Genomic DNA, 13,808 nt, shown 5'->3' on the forward strand with positions numbered 1-13,808 from the left:
TTTTTAAACTTAATTAACAAATTAACGCTTTAATCAGTTAATTTCTGTCAAAAATATTAATAAAACGTTAATTTGCTAATTAAATTTTAAAATAATAATATGTTATAAAAAGTAAAATAGAGTAATATGTTGAAAATAATATGTTATAATGCCTTATCTGCGATTAATATTTTTTGACAGAAATCAGTTGATAATTGTCAAAAATATTAATTGAATTTAAGGAATTATAACACATATTATTTAAAACATATTATTATTTCAATTTTTATAACATATTTTTATTTTAAAAATTAATTAGCAAATTAACATCTTATTAATATTTTTGACAGAAATCAGCTGATTAAAGAGTTATTCTAAATTTTATAATTTATTATTATTTTAAAATTTGATTAACAAATTAACGCTTTATTAATATTTTTTGACAGAAATCGCAGCTGATTAAAACTTCAATTTGTTAATTAAATTTTAAAATAATATGTTAAAAATATTAAAATAGTAATATGTTGTAAATAATATGTTATAGTATTTCTTATCCGCGATTAATACTTTTGACAGAAATCAGCTATTAACTATCAAAAATATTAATCGAGTTTAAAGAATTATGACATATTATTTAAAACATATTATTATTTTAATTTTTATAACATATTATGTTAAAAATTAATTAGCAAATTAACTATTTAATCAGCTGATTTCTGTCAAAAAATATTAATAAGGTATTAATTTGTTAATTAAATTTAAAAATAAAAATATTTTATAAAAATTAAAATAATAATATGTTTTAACAGTATGTTATAATTCCTTAAACTTGATTAATATTTTTGACAGTTCTCAGCTGATTTCTGTCAAAAAATATTAATCGCAGATAAGGCATTATAACATATTATTTACAACATATTGCTATTTTAAATTTTATAACCTATTATTATTTTAAAATTTAATTAACAAATTAACGCTTTATTAATATTTTTTGACAGAAATCAGCTGATTAAAGCGTTAATTTGGTAATTAAATTTAAAAATAATATGTTATAAAAATTTAAATAATAATATGTTTTAAATAAAATGTTGTAGTACTTTAAACTCGATTAATATTTTTTAACAGTTATCAGCTGATTTCTATATCATTTTTTTAACATAAAATCGAGGAATATCGCGCGCTTGTGTTCTAGTCCCTTTCTAAAAAAAGCATGTTAAGTCGATTCTCGCAAGTATTGTTGCCTCTTTCTCGCGATGTTAATTAGCTGCCTTAATTTGCGTTGTGCGTTTTATACATCGAGAGGCTGTCATCGCGAGGGTTAGCAGTTTGACAATTTGTCCAAAATAAAATTAAATAATATAATAATATGTGTTAATACTTCAAATTCGATTAATATTTTTGACAGTTATCAGTTGATTTCTGTCAAAAAATATTAATCGCGGACAAAGTATATATTATAACATATTATATTATTTACAACATATTATTATAATTAAAATAATAATATTTTGTAAGTAATATAATATGTTATAATACTTTATCCGCGATTAATATTTTTTGACAAAAATCAGCTGATAACTGTCAAAAATATTAATCGAGTTTAAAGTATTATAACATATTATTTGAAACATATTATTATTTTATTTAATTTTATTTTTTGAACAAACTGTCAAACTGCTAATCCTCGCAATGGCAGCTGTTCGATGCTAATATAATGCACAACGCGAATCGAGACAGCCAATCAGCAAATCAGCATCACGGAAAAGCGACAACGATGTCAATAACATGCCTTTTTTTAGAAAGGGATAGTCATTTATTAAGTTTATTTATCCAGGTAACTAAATATTTTTTTTGTGCTAAATTCTTGATAGACTTTGTATATATTTTATAAAAAAGAAAAATTATCTTCTTATATTTAAAAAAAACTTGTTTCCTGAGAGAGAGATGCAGCAAAATTTTTCCTGCATTCATCTTGGCGAATATTACACATCGAAATCATTAAAATAAGAAATAAAAACATATTGTGCTATTTTTAGATACAAACGAGTTTGTGTGTATGTGTCCATATATGCGATGTGTATTTGTAATTATAATCTAGAATAATTAAAGCGAATGGGAAAGTGCGACTTTTGTTGTGACTTAGGTTGAGAAGTCTTGTTCTGTGTCTTCGATTAAATTGCAATAAATCTCGAATTCTTTTTCAACTATACAAAAGCAAGATATCGCGAATTTTTTAAACAAGAAATGAACATATAAGTAAAAGTTTAGTACACAGAGAGAATTTTCTCTTAGAATTTACCCTGAAAATCATGGTAATCGGGACAATATGATATAGAAAGAATTTTAGAAGAATTTTTCTGATTAATATTTATTACAATAAAAATAATAATATCTATTACAATAAAATATAAAATATGTTTTATCAATTTTACTATGCAGGTTAGTAAAATTAATTAAATATGTTTTATATTTTATTGTGATAGATATTATTATTTTTATTATGATAAAAATATTAATCAGAGAAATTCTCATAAAATTCTTTTCATACCATATTGTCCCACGATTACCATGATTTTCAGTGTAAATTCTAAGAGAAAATTCTCTCAGTGTAAAAATAAATAAATATCTATAAATGAAATCCTATATTAAAAATGCATAACGTTTTTTTCACTGCTGTGTGATAAATCTTAGAGAGAGATTTGTTAATTTTTTCTTGATGAAGATTCCGCAATAAAAAATCATTCTAATATAGTCATAATTCTATTGAGTAGCATTCTAGTGTATCTATAAAAATTTATAAAATTTGCATTTGTTAATTTTCCACACGAAAAGAGAACGTAATTTTTAATTTGAATTTAGCCTAAATCACGTAAAAAATAAAGAATATATTGTATAAGCATGACATAAGTTAACATTCTTGTCTAAACGATATTTAAAAAGTTTTATGCCAATTCCTAAATAAAATTCAGCCAGATGCACAAATTTACACAAATGGACTTAACATTTTTTGAATTGCTATTTGTTCTTTTAGTGTCCAGTTATCATTTACATTTGTCTCATTGAAACACATTTTCATGATATTATTGAAGCGATATGGGGAAAGAGAGCAAACGAAAAATAATTGAAATAAAATACTAAATATGAAACGCGATTAATTATCTGGTCTTATTGCTCCGATAATGTCGAGAAAATAAATGTTTTACGAGGAAATACATTTCTTTTCACTTTCCTCGTTTATTCTCTCTTACTCTTGAACTCAGGAACGCAAATGCGAGGAAACCGCGCACGAATTCTTTGGTTTGTCGATCTATCAATATGACCGAGCGCTTAATTCTACTGTTACCAATATTTCAGTATAAAATATACACTTAGGACTAAATATATCATATATACATGAGCGACGAAGGAGAACATTGACATCGAAATTGACGTAGCGTACAAGTGGGACGTTATTCTTAATATCCTCGCCGGAACAAACGTACAGCGTATCACTGTGCATTCAGTTATTATATTCGAATATTCTTTCTTTTTCTTTCTTTTTCTCTCCTCACTTAAACATAATTCCATTATCGGGCAGTAGCGCAATTTTGTTGTGAATGTGTGTATCCGTGACGAAAGATTCATTGCGAAAAAAAATAGATGGGTTAAAATAAATTGAAAAAAAAGCAAGAAGAAATTTATATTTTTAATCGCAATTTTTAAAAATATTAATTTAAAAAAGAGAAGATTAACTTTTCGCTTTTAATTGTCCATACGCAATTGTTTCGTGATACAAATGTGCATACATACCGTATGGACGTCAATTCATCCCTGTGCATTGCACTTTCTCTCTTTTCTCCCCGTTTCGTTCTCCGTCCCATACTCGCACTTTTAATCCCTATGTATCTCGCTTTTTCTCACCATTTCTCCCTTTGCAATACAAATTTTTTTCACGATCGCGGATATGGGCGAATCGAGATTGAAAAGGATGATTATGTGTACGAGGATGATTATGTGAATGATATCGGAGCTAACGAGTATCAAATTATTAACGATAATATCTCTTAACACTGATTAGATTATCGATTATATATTACGACTATTTTTAATATCGTGTTATCAGTATTAGTATCAATATTATGCTAATCCAATCATACGAGCGTCACAGCCGGGGGTCGATGTAAATGCAAAATTACATTTCTTTTTGTATATGCAAAAATTTTTATAAAATGTACTTGCAAAGAAATTCGAATTTCTTTTTTTTTCGATTTGCCGTTTCATGCACGGCCCTCACACAAGATTAGAATAGAAAATCAACATTGAAACACACTACATATTACTTCAACGAGAGAGATATCCATGTTACAATAATGTAAAATAAATAATCGCAGATTTAATATAAATTGAAAAAATTAATATTTTGGACAAAGAAAAAATCTCTCTCTCGTCCCGGCCGAAACGTGATGATTTTCTTTTTTTCGTGGGCGAAAAAATAGGAAGCTTTGCCTTATCTAGGTCCTAATACTAGGTACATTACATCTCTCCGTTACAAACAATCGTTTCTTTCTATCTATAATAAATCACCGTAGCGATGACGATAATGATAGTCGTCGCAGCAGTGATTAATTATCATAATCGATATGTTGGCTGCCGCGATATTTAATGCTGTGATTAGTTTCCTCCCTTCGCGAAAATGGACGATTATTTATTAAACGCGATCTGATGCGTGCAATTGTAAGCGGTTTTGTGGCGCGAGAATTTTTTTGTATGAAAAAAATAGCAACTTTATTTATTGCAAATTGTACGGATGGGACGAAGGAGAGGCGGAACTTATCGCCGCGTGTTCTTCGCGTAAAGAATACAAATTCGCACGAACTTACATGGTACGATATATACTTTTATATCGTGTCTCCTAAACGACTACATACCAGTCTTGGGCGTCTTCGAGTAAACGATACTAACGGCGCAGAATATCTAAACTATCACTTTATTATGTAATTAAGCTTTCTCTCGAATAACACAAATATCCGAAAGACATGTTTACAAAAAGCATCTAAAAGACGTCTGATGCAGATCAAGGCATCTCCTAGATAACTTTTAGATTGTATTTAAGTATGAAAAACAACTCATATTTCTTTACAGTAATTTAAAGTTGCGCTACTTATAAGGTGACAGTTTTAGTATTCTATGTATAGCGTAATTACTGATCACTGTAAATACTGACTGCGATTATTGATCACTTGCATTTATGAATTTTCATTTAGCGAGAGTTTTTATTTACTTTCAGTACTCGCGGTATAGTTTTTTTTTTCTTTGGATAAAGAAAGTGACCAATGGCTTTTATTTTAATTTTTAATATGAAACTTTAATATAACTTTTAATTGTGCAAAATCCGCTTTACAAATTTCTTATTTATGTTTTAAATTGTTTATGCGAAAGTCGTAAACAAAATTAAAATTTCGTGCGTTTATCACATATAATTAAACATAATTATTGATGAGGTCTTGATTATTTCGATTATTTCATAAAATAATTAGGAATAAATGTTTCTCAAGTGGTCAATAACCTGCGTCGTTCACCTAAATATATCCGTAAATGCCCAACACCGTTATACCGTAAAGTAGCGTAAAATTGATCAATCTTGACCAAAGTTTATCACGTCTCGTTTGCTCTAATTAAAACGACACAAGACAGCAGTTTGGCCAGTTGCCATTGACTCTGGCCGTGTAGCGCCAGCTTGTCTCTGTCAACAACTATCTGTCCATTGACAACAGATTAAGAAAAGTGATTGACTTTGGCAGACTGATTCGCTGCATTTCACGATAACGCTTATTAGCTTTGCTACGAACTAAAGCTATTGCTCGTTTCTTCAGTTTACCACGCATCGATAGGAGGACAATATTACATATTATTTTCCTTTTCTTCTTCTATATATTCGCGTATCACAAGCTCAGTATTCGGGTCTTTCGCTCATTGCTTCACATCTTTTTTTTTTTTTTATTAGACGCGAAATCGTATAATTACCACAATTGTCAAACGGCAGATCGCGGATGATTGTCGCAATAATCGTTAATCCGTCGAAAGAATGTACCGAAATCATATCGGGACGACAATCACGCCGTGATCGATGCTAATCGCGGCGATGCAACACGCGACGTGGTTGATCTTCATCAAATTGACGTTGCATCGGCGAAGTTGCGGCGACATTCGCGCGATGCAGATGCGTATCGATGAAAGTCGCTGTTGACAACATACAATCAGGGACAATGATGAGTGGACACTCGAACCTTATAATTTCCTAATTTATAATCGACGATTCTGTTTTACAGAGACGACAAAGCATTGAACATCGATAAACGTATGCGCGTACAAATTTATCACATACAACGCGTTTCGAGAACTTTAAATAATCTTATACATACTTTAGCTAGTCTTTTTTTTTATCCATTCTTATTCTTCACATCACATCCATCTTTCCATTATCTAGTGTCTTGATATGACTTAGCATGAAAATGCTTTTCATATGAAAATATCTTTTTAAAACTATGACTAAAATTGAACAAGAGTTGAAGGAATCATCGCATTGTATTTTTTATATATGTTAAAAAATAATACATTATCTTCTTCAGTTTTGCTTTTCTATTTTTTATAGATTGCCATTTTTTTTCGAAATGTTGAGACATATTTGTACATATGTGAAACGATTGTTTATGGATATGTTTATTCGTATCAACAATCGTCGTTTTTACAAGAAAAAGTACGAATTAAACGAAGAAAGAGCGATCTGACCTTTATTCGTATCAGCATCCACACAATCTTGTCTCTGAATGTACACGTACCGAAATATCAACGCGTGTAGAAAGTAGGAAATCTCTTCTTGAAAAATACTGTTCTCACTTGTCGCGCTTGCGGAAGGTAAAAGTGTGAGCTGTCGCTTGCGGAAGGTAAAAGTGTGAGCTGCATCGCAAAAGTCCGCAAATATGAAAAAATTTACGGACACTCGCGAGAATCCGAGTCGTCGGCGGTCGCGCTTTTAAAAATACACGACGCGAACAATGGAGGTGCACATTGTTAGAAGAAAAACTAAATACTTCATAGGGGAATTTTTGGAACTCGACCTCTCGGGCTAAGAATCGAATACATCTCGAGTTAGCCCTCGGATCTGCTTTTATCACGCTTTGATCGTTGATCATCAGCGTCTATGTGTATGTGTGTGTATATTCTCGTGTTTGCTCATGCGTATATATGTGTATATGTATGTATGTATGTGTGTGTGTATGTGTGTATATGTATATGTTATATTCATGTGTATTTACGTGCGTTTACGCATAGCTTCGTTCTGCGCGGTTCGCTTAAGTATAAATCTGTAGCAGTATCAAAATGGTAAAAATAGTGCATATGAAGACCATGAGCACAGGTAAGACCAAGATGAATCTGACTGAGCGGCTGAGGCCGCTTGGCTCCTGTCATACGGCCTGCTCGCCCGATTCGGTGGAGGCGTCGAAGAGCGGTCGATCCGCCGGCGTCTCGTTCGACGTCGTCGACGTTGTACCGCCAGCACCACCTCCGTTCGCGGTGCTACCCTCTCGTCTAGTCTTGCTCGAACCCGAGAAACACAGGCAACCGGACTGGTTGCGATTCCGCTTCAACGTCGGCTTGTTCTCGCGGTCCTGCTCCGCTAGACACTTCTGGTAGTAATCGTAGTCTTTCAAATACCTGTCGAGGACACATCGCGATAGTATCAAAATCGGGAATTAAACGAGAGCGATCTTATAATATGTATATCATGAAAAAAATAATAAGTAATCTTAGATCCGAACGTATAGCATTATTCTGCTCTCTCTTTGCATTACGGAAAGAAAATATTGCTATAATCTCAATTATTTTGATATTATTATAACGAGATAAATTCTCTCAAATAAAAATTAATTATATCGATTGAAATAAAATGAATGGAAAAATTATAACGTAATACATACCAAACCGGCGGCCATCGGTGCTCATTCAGATATTCTTGGTTCTCGGGATGAAGCAGCCGCACGCTGCGAGGCGACATTTTGCACAGCTTATTATAGTTAACGCAGAGATGATTCATGCACCAATCGGCCAGCTGATCGGCATTATGCAGCTGCAAAGTCGTAACCAAGCGTTAAATATATAAGTAATCGCTGTATTATCGTGTCTTAATTGATGTGAAGGAAACCGACCTTGCACGGCTCCAACAATCTCAGGCAGTTTTCGACAGCGTCATTCCCCTCGTTTTGCGAAAGACGATCAAGATCTTCGATCACTCTGCTTTCGACTAGATTCACTAATCGTTGAAGGCAGAGTCTGTTGGCTAGTTCCAATAGGTTCAGGCATCTGGCCGAGGAGATCGCCGGCACTTCGTCCGTATAAAGGTAGCACAGCAACTTGTGGAATGTGTACTCCCGTACTCCAGGAAAGACTATCTATTGATTGCACACACAATTGCAAGAATCTGTTATAATTATTTGTGATCCAATAACACGTATAGCCATACGATTTATACTTATATAAATTGACATTTTGTGAAGACTTTATCAAATATCAGAGAGTGAATTATTAATGTAAAAAAAGAAATGTGAACGCATAATTTACATTGAATCGTTGTAGAGCTTCGATCGATTACACAATTAAATGTCGAGTTAATAAAATGTCGGGTTTAATGAATTATATTACGCGGAAAGTATATACTTACGACTTTTGCGCTGCTTTCGCGAAAATCGCCAGAGAACATGGCTTTCATCACGTCGCATCGGGCAGTGAGAATCGCTTTGTGTGCCGGTACGCTGCCATCGTCCAACTCGAACATCACATCAGCGAAGAGACCTGAACATATTACATTTACGATTGAAAGCGATAATTGCTTCAATGCTTATTAATCGATACCAACCTTGCTCCAGGCAGATGTCCTCTAGTCGTTGTCTAACCACTTGCTTGTACCGGTTATTGAGATCACTATTGACAAATTGTTCCCGCGTCTGTATGCTGCCGAGCACCATGAGTAACTGCGGTAGCTCGAGGAACTCGGCCGCTTGCCTGATCTCCTGCGGGTGAGAGAAAACGGAACGTCATATCGATGCGCCATCGCGCATTCTCATCAACGTAGAATGATCAAGAAAAGAAAGAAAGAAGAAAAAAAAAAAGAAAAAAGAAGATACGATATCTGATCTAGCTTTCGGGTCGCTAGAGGAACCTATCCTATTAGGCAATGATTCTAGAATGTCTGTGATAACAATCGGAAGCGTATCCATGCACCTCTATAATCGGCCGAGGTCGATCGCATGTCGATTCCTCGAGGATCCTCCTCGCTCGATGATGTCGAGGGCGATGGTCGATACGATACTAAATACGATAGCGATGATTCACGAACTAGAAGCTTAATGAGCATGGCCTGTTAGCTAAACGCCGAAGATCGATGCAAATTGCAACGATATTGTTATTAGACAGACAAAAATTTCTGCAGAAAACAAGAACGTTCTCGAGATACATAAGCAATTTTTACAGACGGCCTCTTTGATATTTATCTCTTAATTATAATATTTTGTTTTTTATTTAGTCTTTTTATTTAATTATCTTTTACTTTTTGTTTAACGAAAAATTAATGAGTAATGCGTCAAGTTTGTTCTATAATTGAAGAGTCATAATTATAGAAAGGCGCATGCTCGTATGATGTGATATATGATCTCGCAATTAAATCTTTCTCAAAGTCGAAACAGATCAGCTAGATGAGGCTACTATGTGCGTGCGTGCGTGCGCATGTAACGTGTACGTATGTATCTGATGCGAACTGTCAAATTTTCAAACGCAATTTCAAACGCTTTGTACTAACCAGTAGAAGCCCGATAGGAGCTGTCTGAAAGAATAGAGCCGCGTTAGTTACTGTATACTCTGCAACAGTTGCGATTTTAGCTCAAACGCTCTTAAAAGAAGCTCATACATGTACAAACTGATTTATTACAAACGCGATATGTCAGGAGTACACGCCATTTTTCTCATGATTTCAACTGAAATTCACACAATAAAATAATATCTTTTTCAAAAATTAATATACCTAATATAAACAATATACGCACAAGAGAGAGTTTGCACAACCGCAAAGGTAGTCAAAACTGAAGAAAGCGCAGTTATTCGATCGAGTTCTACCTATCGTAAGCCTATGAGATAGATCACGTTTTCCGTTCAATTTTCATATCCAGAAGATTACACTTCTATTTCGTTTTTTCATAAAATACGCTCACGTCTTTCGTAGCAAAAATGAACGAAGGAGTTCTTCTCACATTCACGAGTGTACCTTTTTTTTTCTTAGGATAATTTCTACCGATCCAACGTACTTGTAGATCGTGATACCGTTTATCCAAGCTCCCCGTGTAAATGAATTGCAAGCACTGCTGCATCGCTTGCGGCGTGATCAGCTTCGACAGCGTAACCACGGTCATAGGTTGCTGCACTCCGTTCGCGTTTTCAGTCTGCAAAAAATGTTCGTGACAATTATGAGATCGCGACTTTTCGCGTAAGTTTTCGCGATCAAAATTCTCACCAGACATATACGAATATTTTGGAAGGCAGGATGATTCAGCTCCCTCGTCGCGCCGTTAGTCTTTCTCTGATTATCCACCGTCGGCAGTACTTGAAAACTCGATCGTCGCTTAAGTTGTTCCCAAACTCTGCAACGTATTTACTCGTTTGTGCGAAAGACTCATGTTTCATCGCAAAATGAAATATACAAACTTTTTATTACGAAAATATTGTAAACTCTGTTCCATCGCTACTTATAATGTGGATTATGTCGACACTGAAAGACCGTGCAAAGGCTAAGGGAAGGGGGCTGCATCTAACTCTTTATTTGGCAATAGTGCTTTCAAGCATGATGTCAGGGTGTAATATTTTTACATGTGATGGTAGCATTTATTTTAATTATGCACATCTGCCTCATCGTTAGCGTTAAGCTCAAGCAACGTTTAATGTGTTAATGCGTTAGTTGTCGCAAGATTAGACTTGTTTTTCGTCACGTATTAGCTGCGACTTGCCAAATAAAGGATTAACTGACGCAGGAATCAAACATACGAGGAAGGATTAACTCACTTTGCGGGTTTGCTTTGATCGATACGAATTAGGCACTCGGTATCGTCGTTGAAGTCACCGACAGTGGCCTCGCCGAAAGTGCTCACCTTGACGAGACAATAAGGGAAACATGTGTTATTGTGTTATCCTGTTTACTACCTCCGAACCTGATAGAGCTGGCATATACCATGCTGGACTCGCTGGAGCTGCGCGGTGTCAGTTCATGAGAGAGTTCCATCGAGAATAACCGATGAAACGCCGGTGAAGCCGCGGCGAGCAAGCACCGATGAGCCAAGAACGTGCAGTTGCCAGCTATCAGAGTCACGTCCGTGTGAACTGGTCTCGTCCACAGGCTCTTCATGTTCTCCTCATAGGTACTCGCAGCCAGGCATACTTCCGGCGGTACAGGTTTCGGTGGGCAGAACGGTGCCTGTCAAGCAAAATCATTATACTTGTCATTGTGAAAAAAATGTGTCTCGAGTATTTATTAAACTTAAAAAAAGTCCAAAACAAGCAATTTCTATAACTTTATTTACTTGTGAGACGATATTAAAGATGAGAAAATGCGCGAAAGATTTTTTTATCTCTTGTTTTTTGAAGATAAATTTATTATAAAATAGAGATATTTAATTATATTATATATACCAGTTACCTGTAACAAAGGTCGTTGCACCCTCTTCAGGTTCGTCATCCAGAAACGCTGCTGACGACGTGCGATCAAGGCAGCGCGTATCGAATTTTCGAACACTTCGTTCACGCCGTAATAAGTGAAGACACTCGTCTCGTAATAGCAGATACCGAGTTCTCGCGCTACCGCCCGTGCCTGATCTGGCATCACCAGATCGCTCTTTCTCGTAGCCCTGTGAATAATTATCAATATTTTATAAATTTGTAATTACGTATTAATTACAGCCGTGATATATTCCATAATATGAAAATGAAAACGAAACTAATCGATAAAATTAAAATATGGAATGAAATTTTATTATACCATAATAAGAAATTATTGACTATAGTCATCACACATACAACATACTAGAAAAAGACTTGTTAAAAGTCACAAGAAACTTTCAATCTTTTTCCCGAGGGAGTAATCGTTATATGTCAAGGTTTAGTTAATTTTGGCTCGACCCGATTACACGACGACTCATCGGGAATTTTAAGCTTTTCATAATCGACCGCAGTGTCATCATAAATTTCATATGCCGCGATAAATTTCATATGTCACATAAGCTGATCATAATGAATATTTTTTGCCAGTAAAAGATTTCGAGGTAGCTTACGAAGAGACTCACTGAGATCAATACTTTGGCACAATTCAGTAAACTGGCCATCGTTGAAGGAGCACCGATGCGATTGAATGAGTTTCACACATGAGATTAAAAAAATCGACTTTGAACATGAGTTTCGTTTTATAGCCAAAAAGCGACTAATCGATTAGAATAATTAAATGGTACATGTGCTTGGATCGGGTTTCTAAAAAATTACTTTTTATTTATTTTATAGAGCAATCAATTTTGTTTATATTGGAATTTACTTTCTGAGATTAAATTATTAAAATTGAAAAGTAGCTAATATGTGTGTGAAAATTAAATCATTGTTCTTATATATATATATCAAAAAATTAAATTTTGTAATTCTTAATATTTAGAAAAAGAAATAGAAACTAAAATAAAATTTAATGTTAAAAAATTTATAAAAAGTTTTAAAAATAAAAAATAAAAAATTTGTAAATTTTAAAATGTTTAACAAATGTAATATTTTTTAATTCTTGAAAAACTTTCATTATATTCTTTCAATTCTTCTCTAATTTTCTAATTTTTCTCTCTTTAAATTAAAACTTCTTGAAGAAAATAATTTACCTTACAAAAGGACTGCGATCGCGGAAATAGCTGAGATAAGTCTCGTCCCGGTACATGTACCGCAGATCGTTTTTGCATCCGACCAATAAGACCGGAGTTTGCGGGCAGAACCTTCTTATCTCGGGGTACCACATCACCTTGCAGTTTCGCAAGGAAACGGGGTTGGTTATGGAGAAACATAGTAACACGACGTCAGACCTAGCAATATTTTTTTTTATTAATACCGATTCACGCTGAAATTGCGCTCGATGATGATCTTACCTGCCGTATGCGAAACGTCGATCCTTTTCGTGATCGCCAAATGTGTCCCAAAGACGTAGCGACACGTTTACATTGTCTACTACCTCCCAAGATCGCTCCAACACCTATCAGCACGTGTATCATATATCATATTTAATATCACTATATATCTCTAAGAAAATTAATAACAGAGATATATTTTTTTGATAATTAAATATGAAAAAAATATATTTTTGCTTTAACAAAGTTTCTGAATTTTTTGGCATTTAATTACTTTATAATTATTTTTTAAAATTATTTTATCTAACATTTTAATATTATATTTTTTAATAATATTTACAATAACATTTCATCCAAAATATATTCATCCATAATATCTCTCAGTGTTAAATATAAGTTTCTCAAATTATTTTATCTGATATATAATTTGTACTATTTATTACACATGTGTTTCGCAAACTCACATCCTTGTAAATCCGATACTGGTCGATAGCCCAGACCGTGGGCACGTGAGTGGTCAGGAGCTGCGACAATGACACGTGCTTGTTGCAGGCTCTGGCGCAGATCAGTCTGGTCTTTCCGACTGCCGTGTCACCCACGACCACGCACTTGACCAGTTCCTGGTGCGGTTGCTCATTGTCCATCACCGGCAGTCTCCCCTTC

General features: G+C 34.0%; 1 protein-coding gene across 2 annotated transcripts; it reads right to left on the bottom strand.

Moving 5' to 3' along the window:
• Nucleotides 1-3,120: 3,120 nt before the first annotated feature.
• On the bottom strand, nt 3,121-13,792 carry Rhobtb (Rho-related BTB domain containing). Of its 2 annotated transcripts, XM_083053980.1 has the most exons (14): nt 13,610-13,792; nt 13,167-13,270; nt 12,906-13,103; nt 11,696-11,903; nt 11,231-11,473; nt 11,065-11,150; nt 10,520-10,646; nt 10,314-10,448; nt 9,812-9,835; nt 8,873-9,026; nt 8,678-8,808; nt 8,166-8,408; nt 7,938-8,086; nt 3,121-7,674 (listed from the first exon to the last, which is right to left on the bottom strand). In XM_083053980.1, the coding sequence occupies exons 1-14, from the start codon at nt 13,787-13,789 to the stop codon at nt 7,425-7,427; spliced, it is 2,232 nt and encodes a 743-aa protein (XP_082910106.1). In that variant the 5' UTR covers nt 13,790-13,792; the 3' UTR covers nt 3,121-7,424. The 2 variants fall into 2 exon arrangements, with proteins under 2 accessions (XP_082910106.1, XP_082910154.1); XM_083054028.1 differs by lacking the exon at nt 9,812-9,835.
• Nucleotides 13,793-13,808: the final 16 nt, after the last annotated feature.

The sequence above is a fragment of the Prenolepis imparis genome, unplaced genomic scaffold (genome assembly GCF_030444845.1).
Source record: "Prenolepis imparis isolate NDT839.2.m4 unplaced genomic scaffold, iyPreImpa1.0 SCAF_1, whole genome shotgun sequence".
In the NCBI taxonomy this organism is placed as follows: domain Eukaryota; kingdom Metazoa; phylum Arthropoda; class Insecta; order Hymenoptera; family Formicidae; genus Prenolepis; species Prenolepis imparis.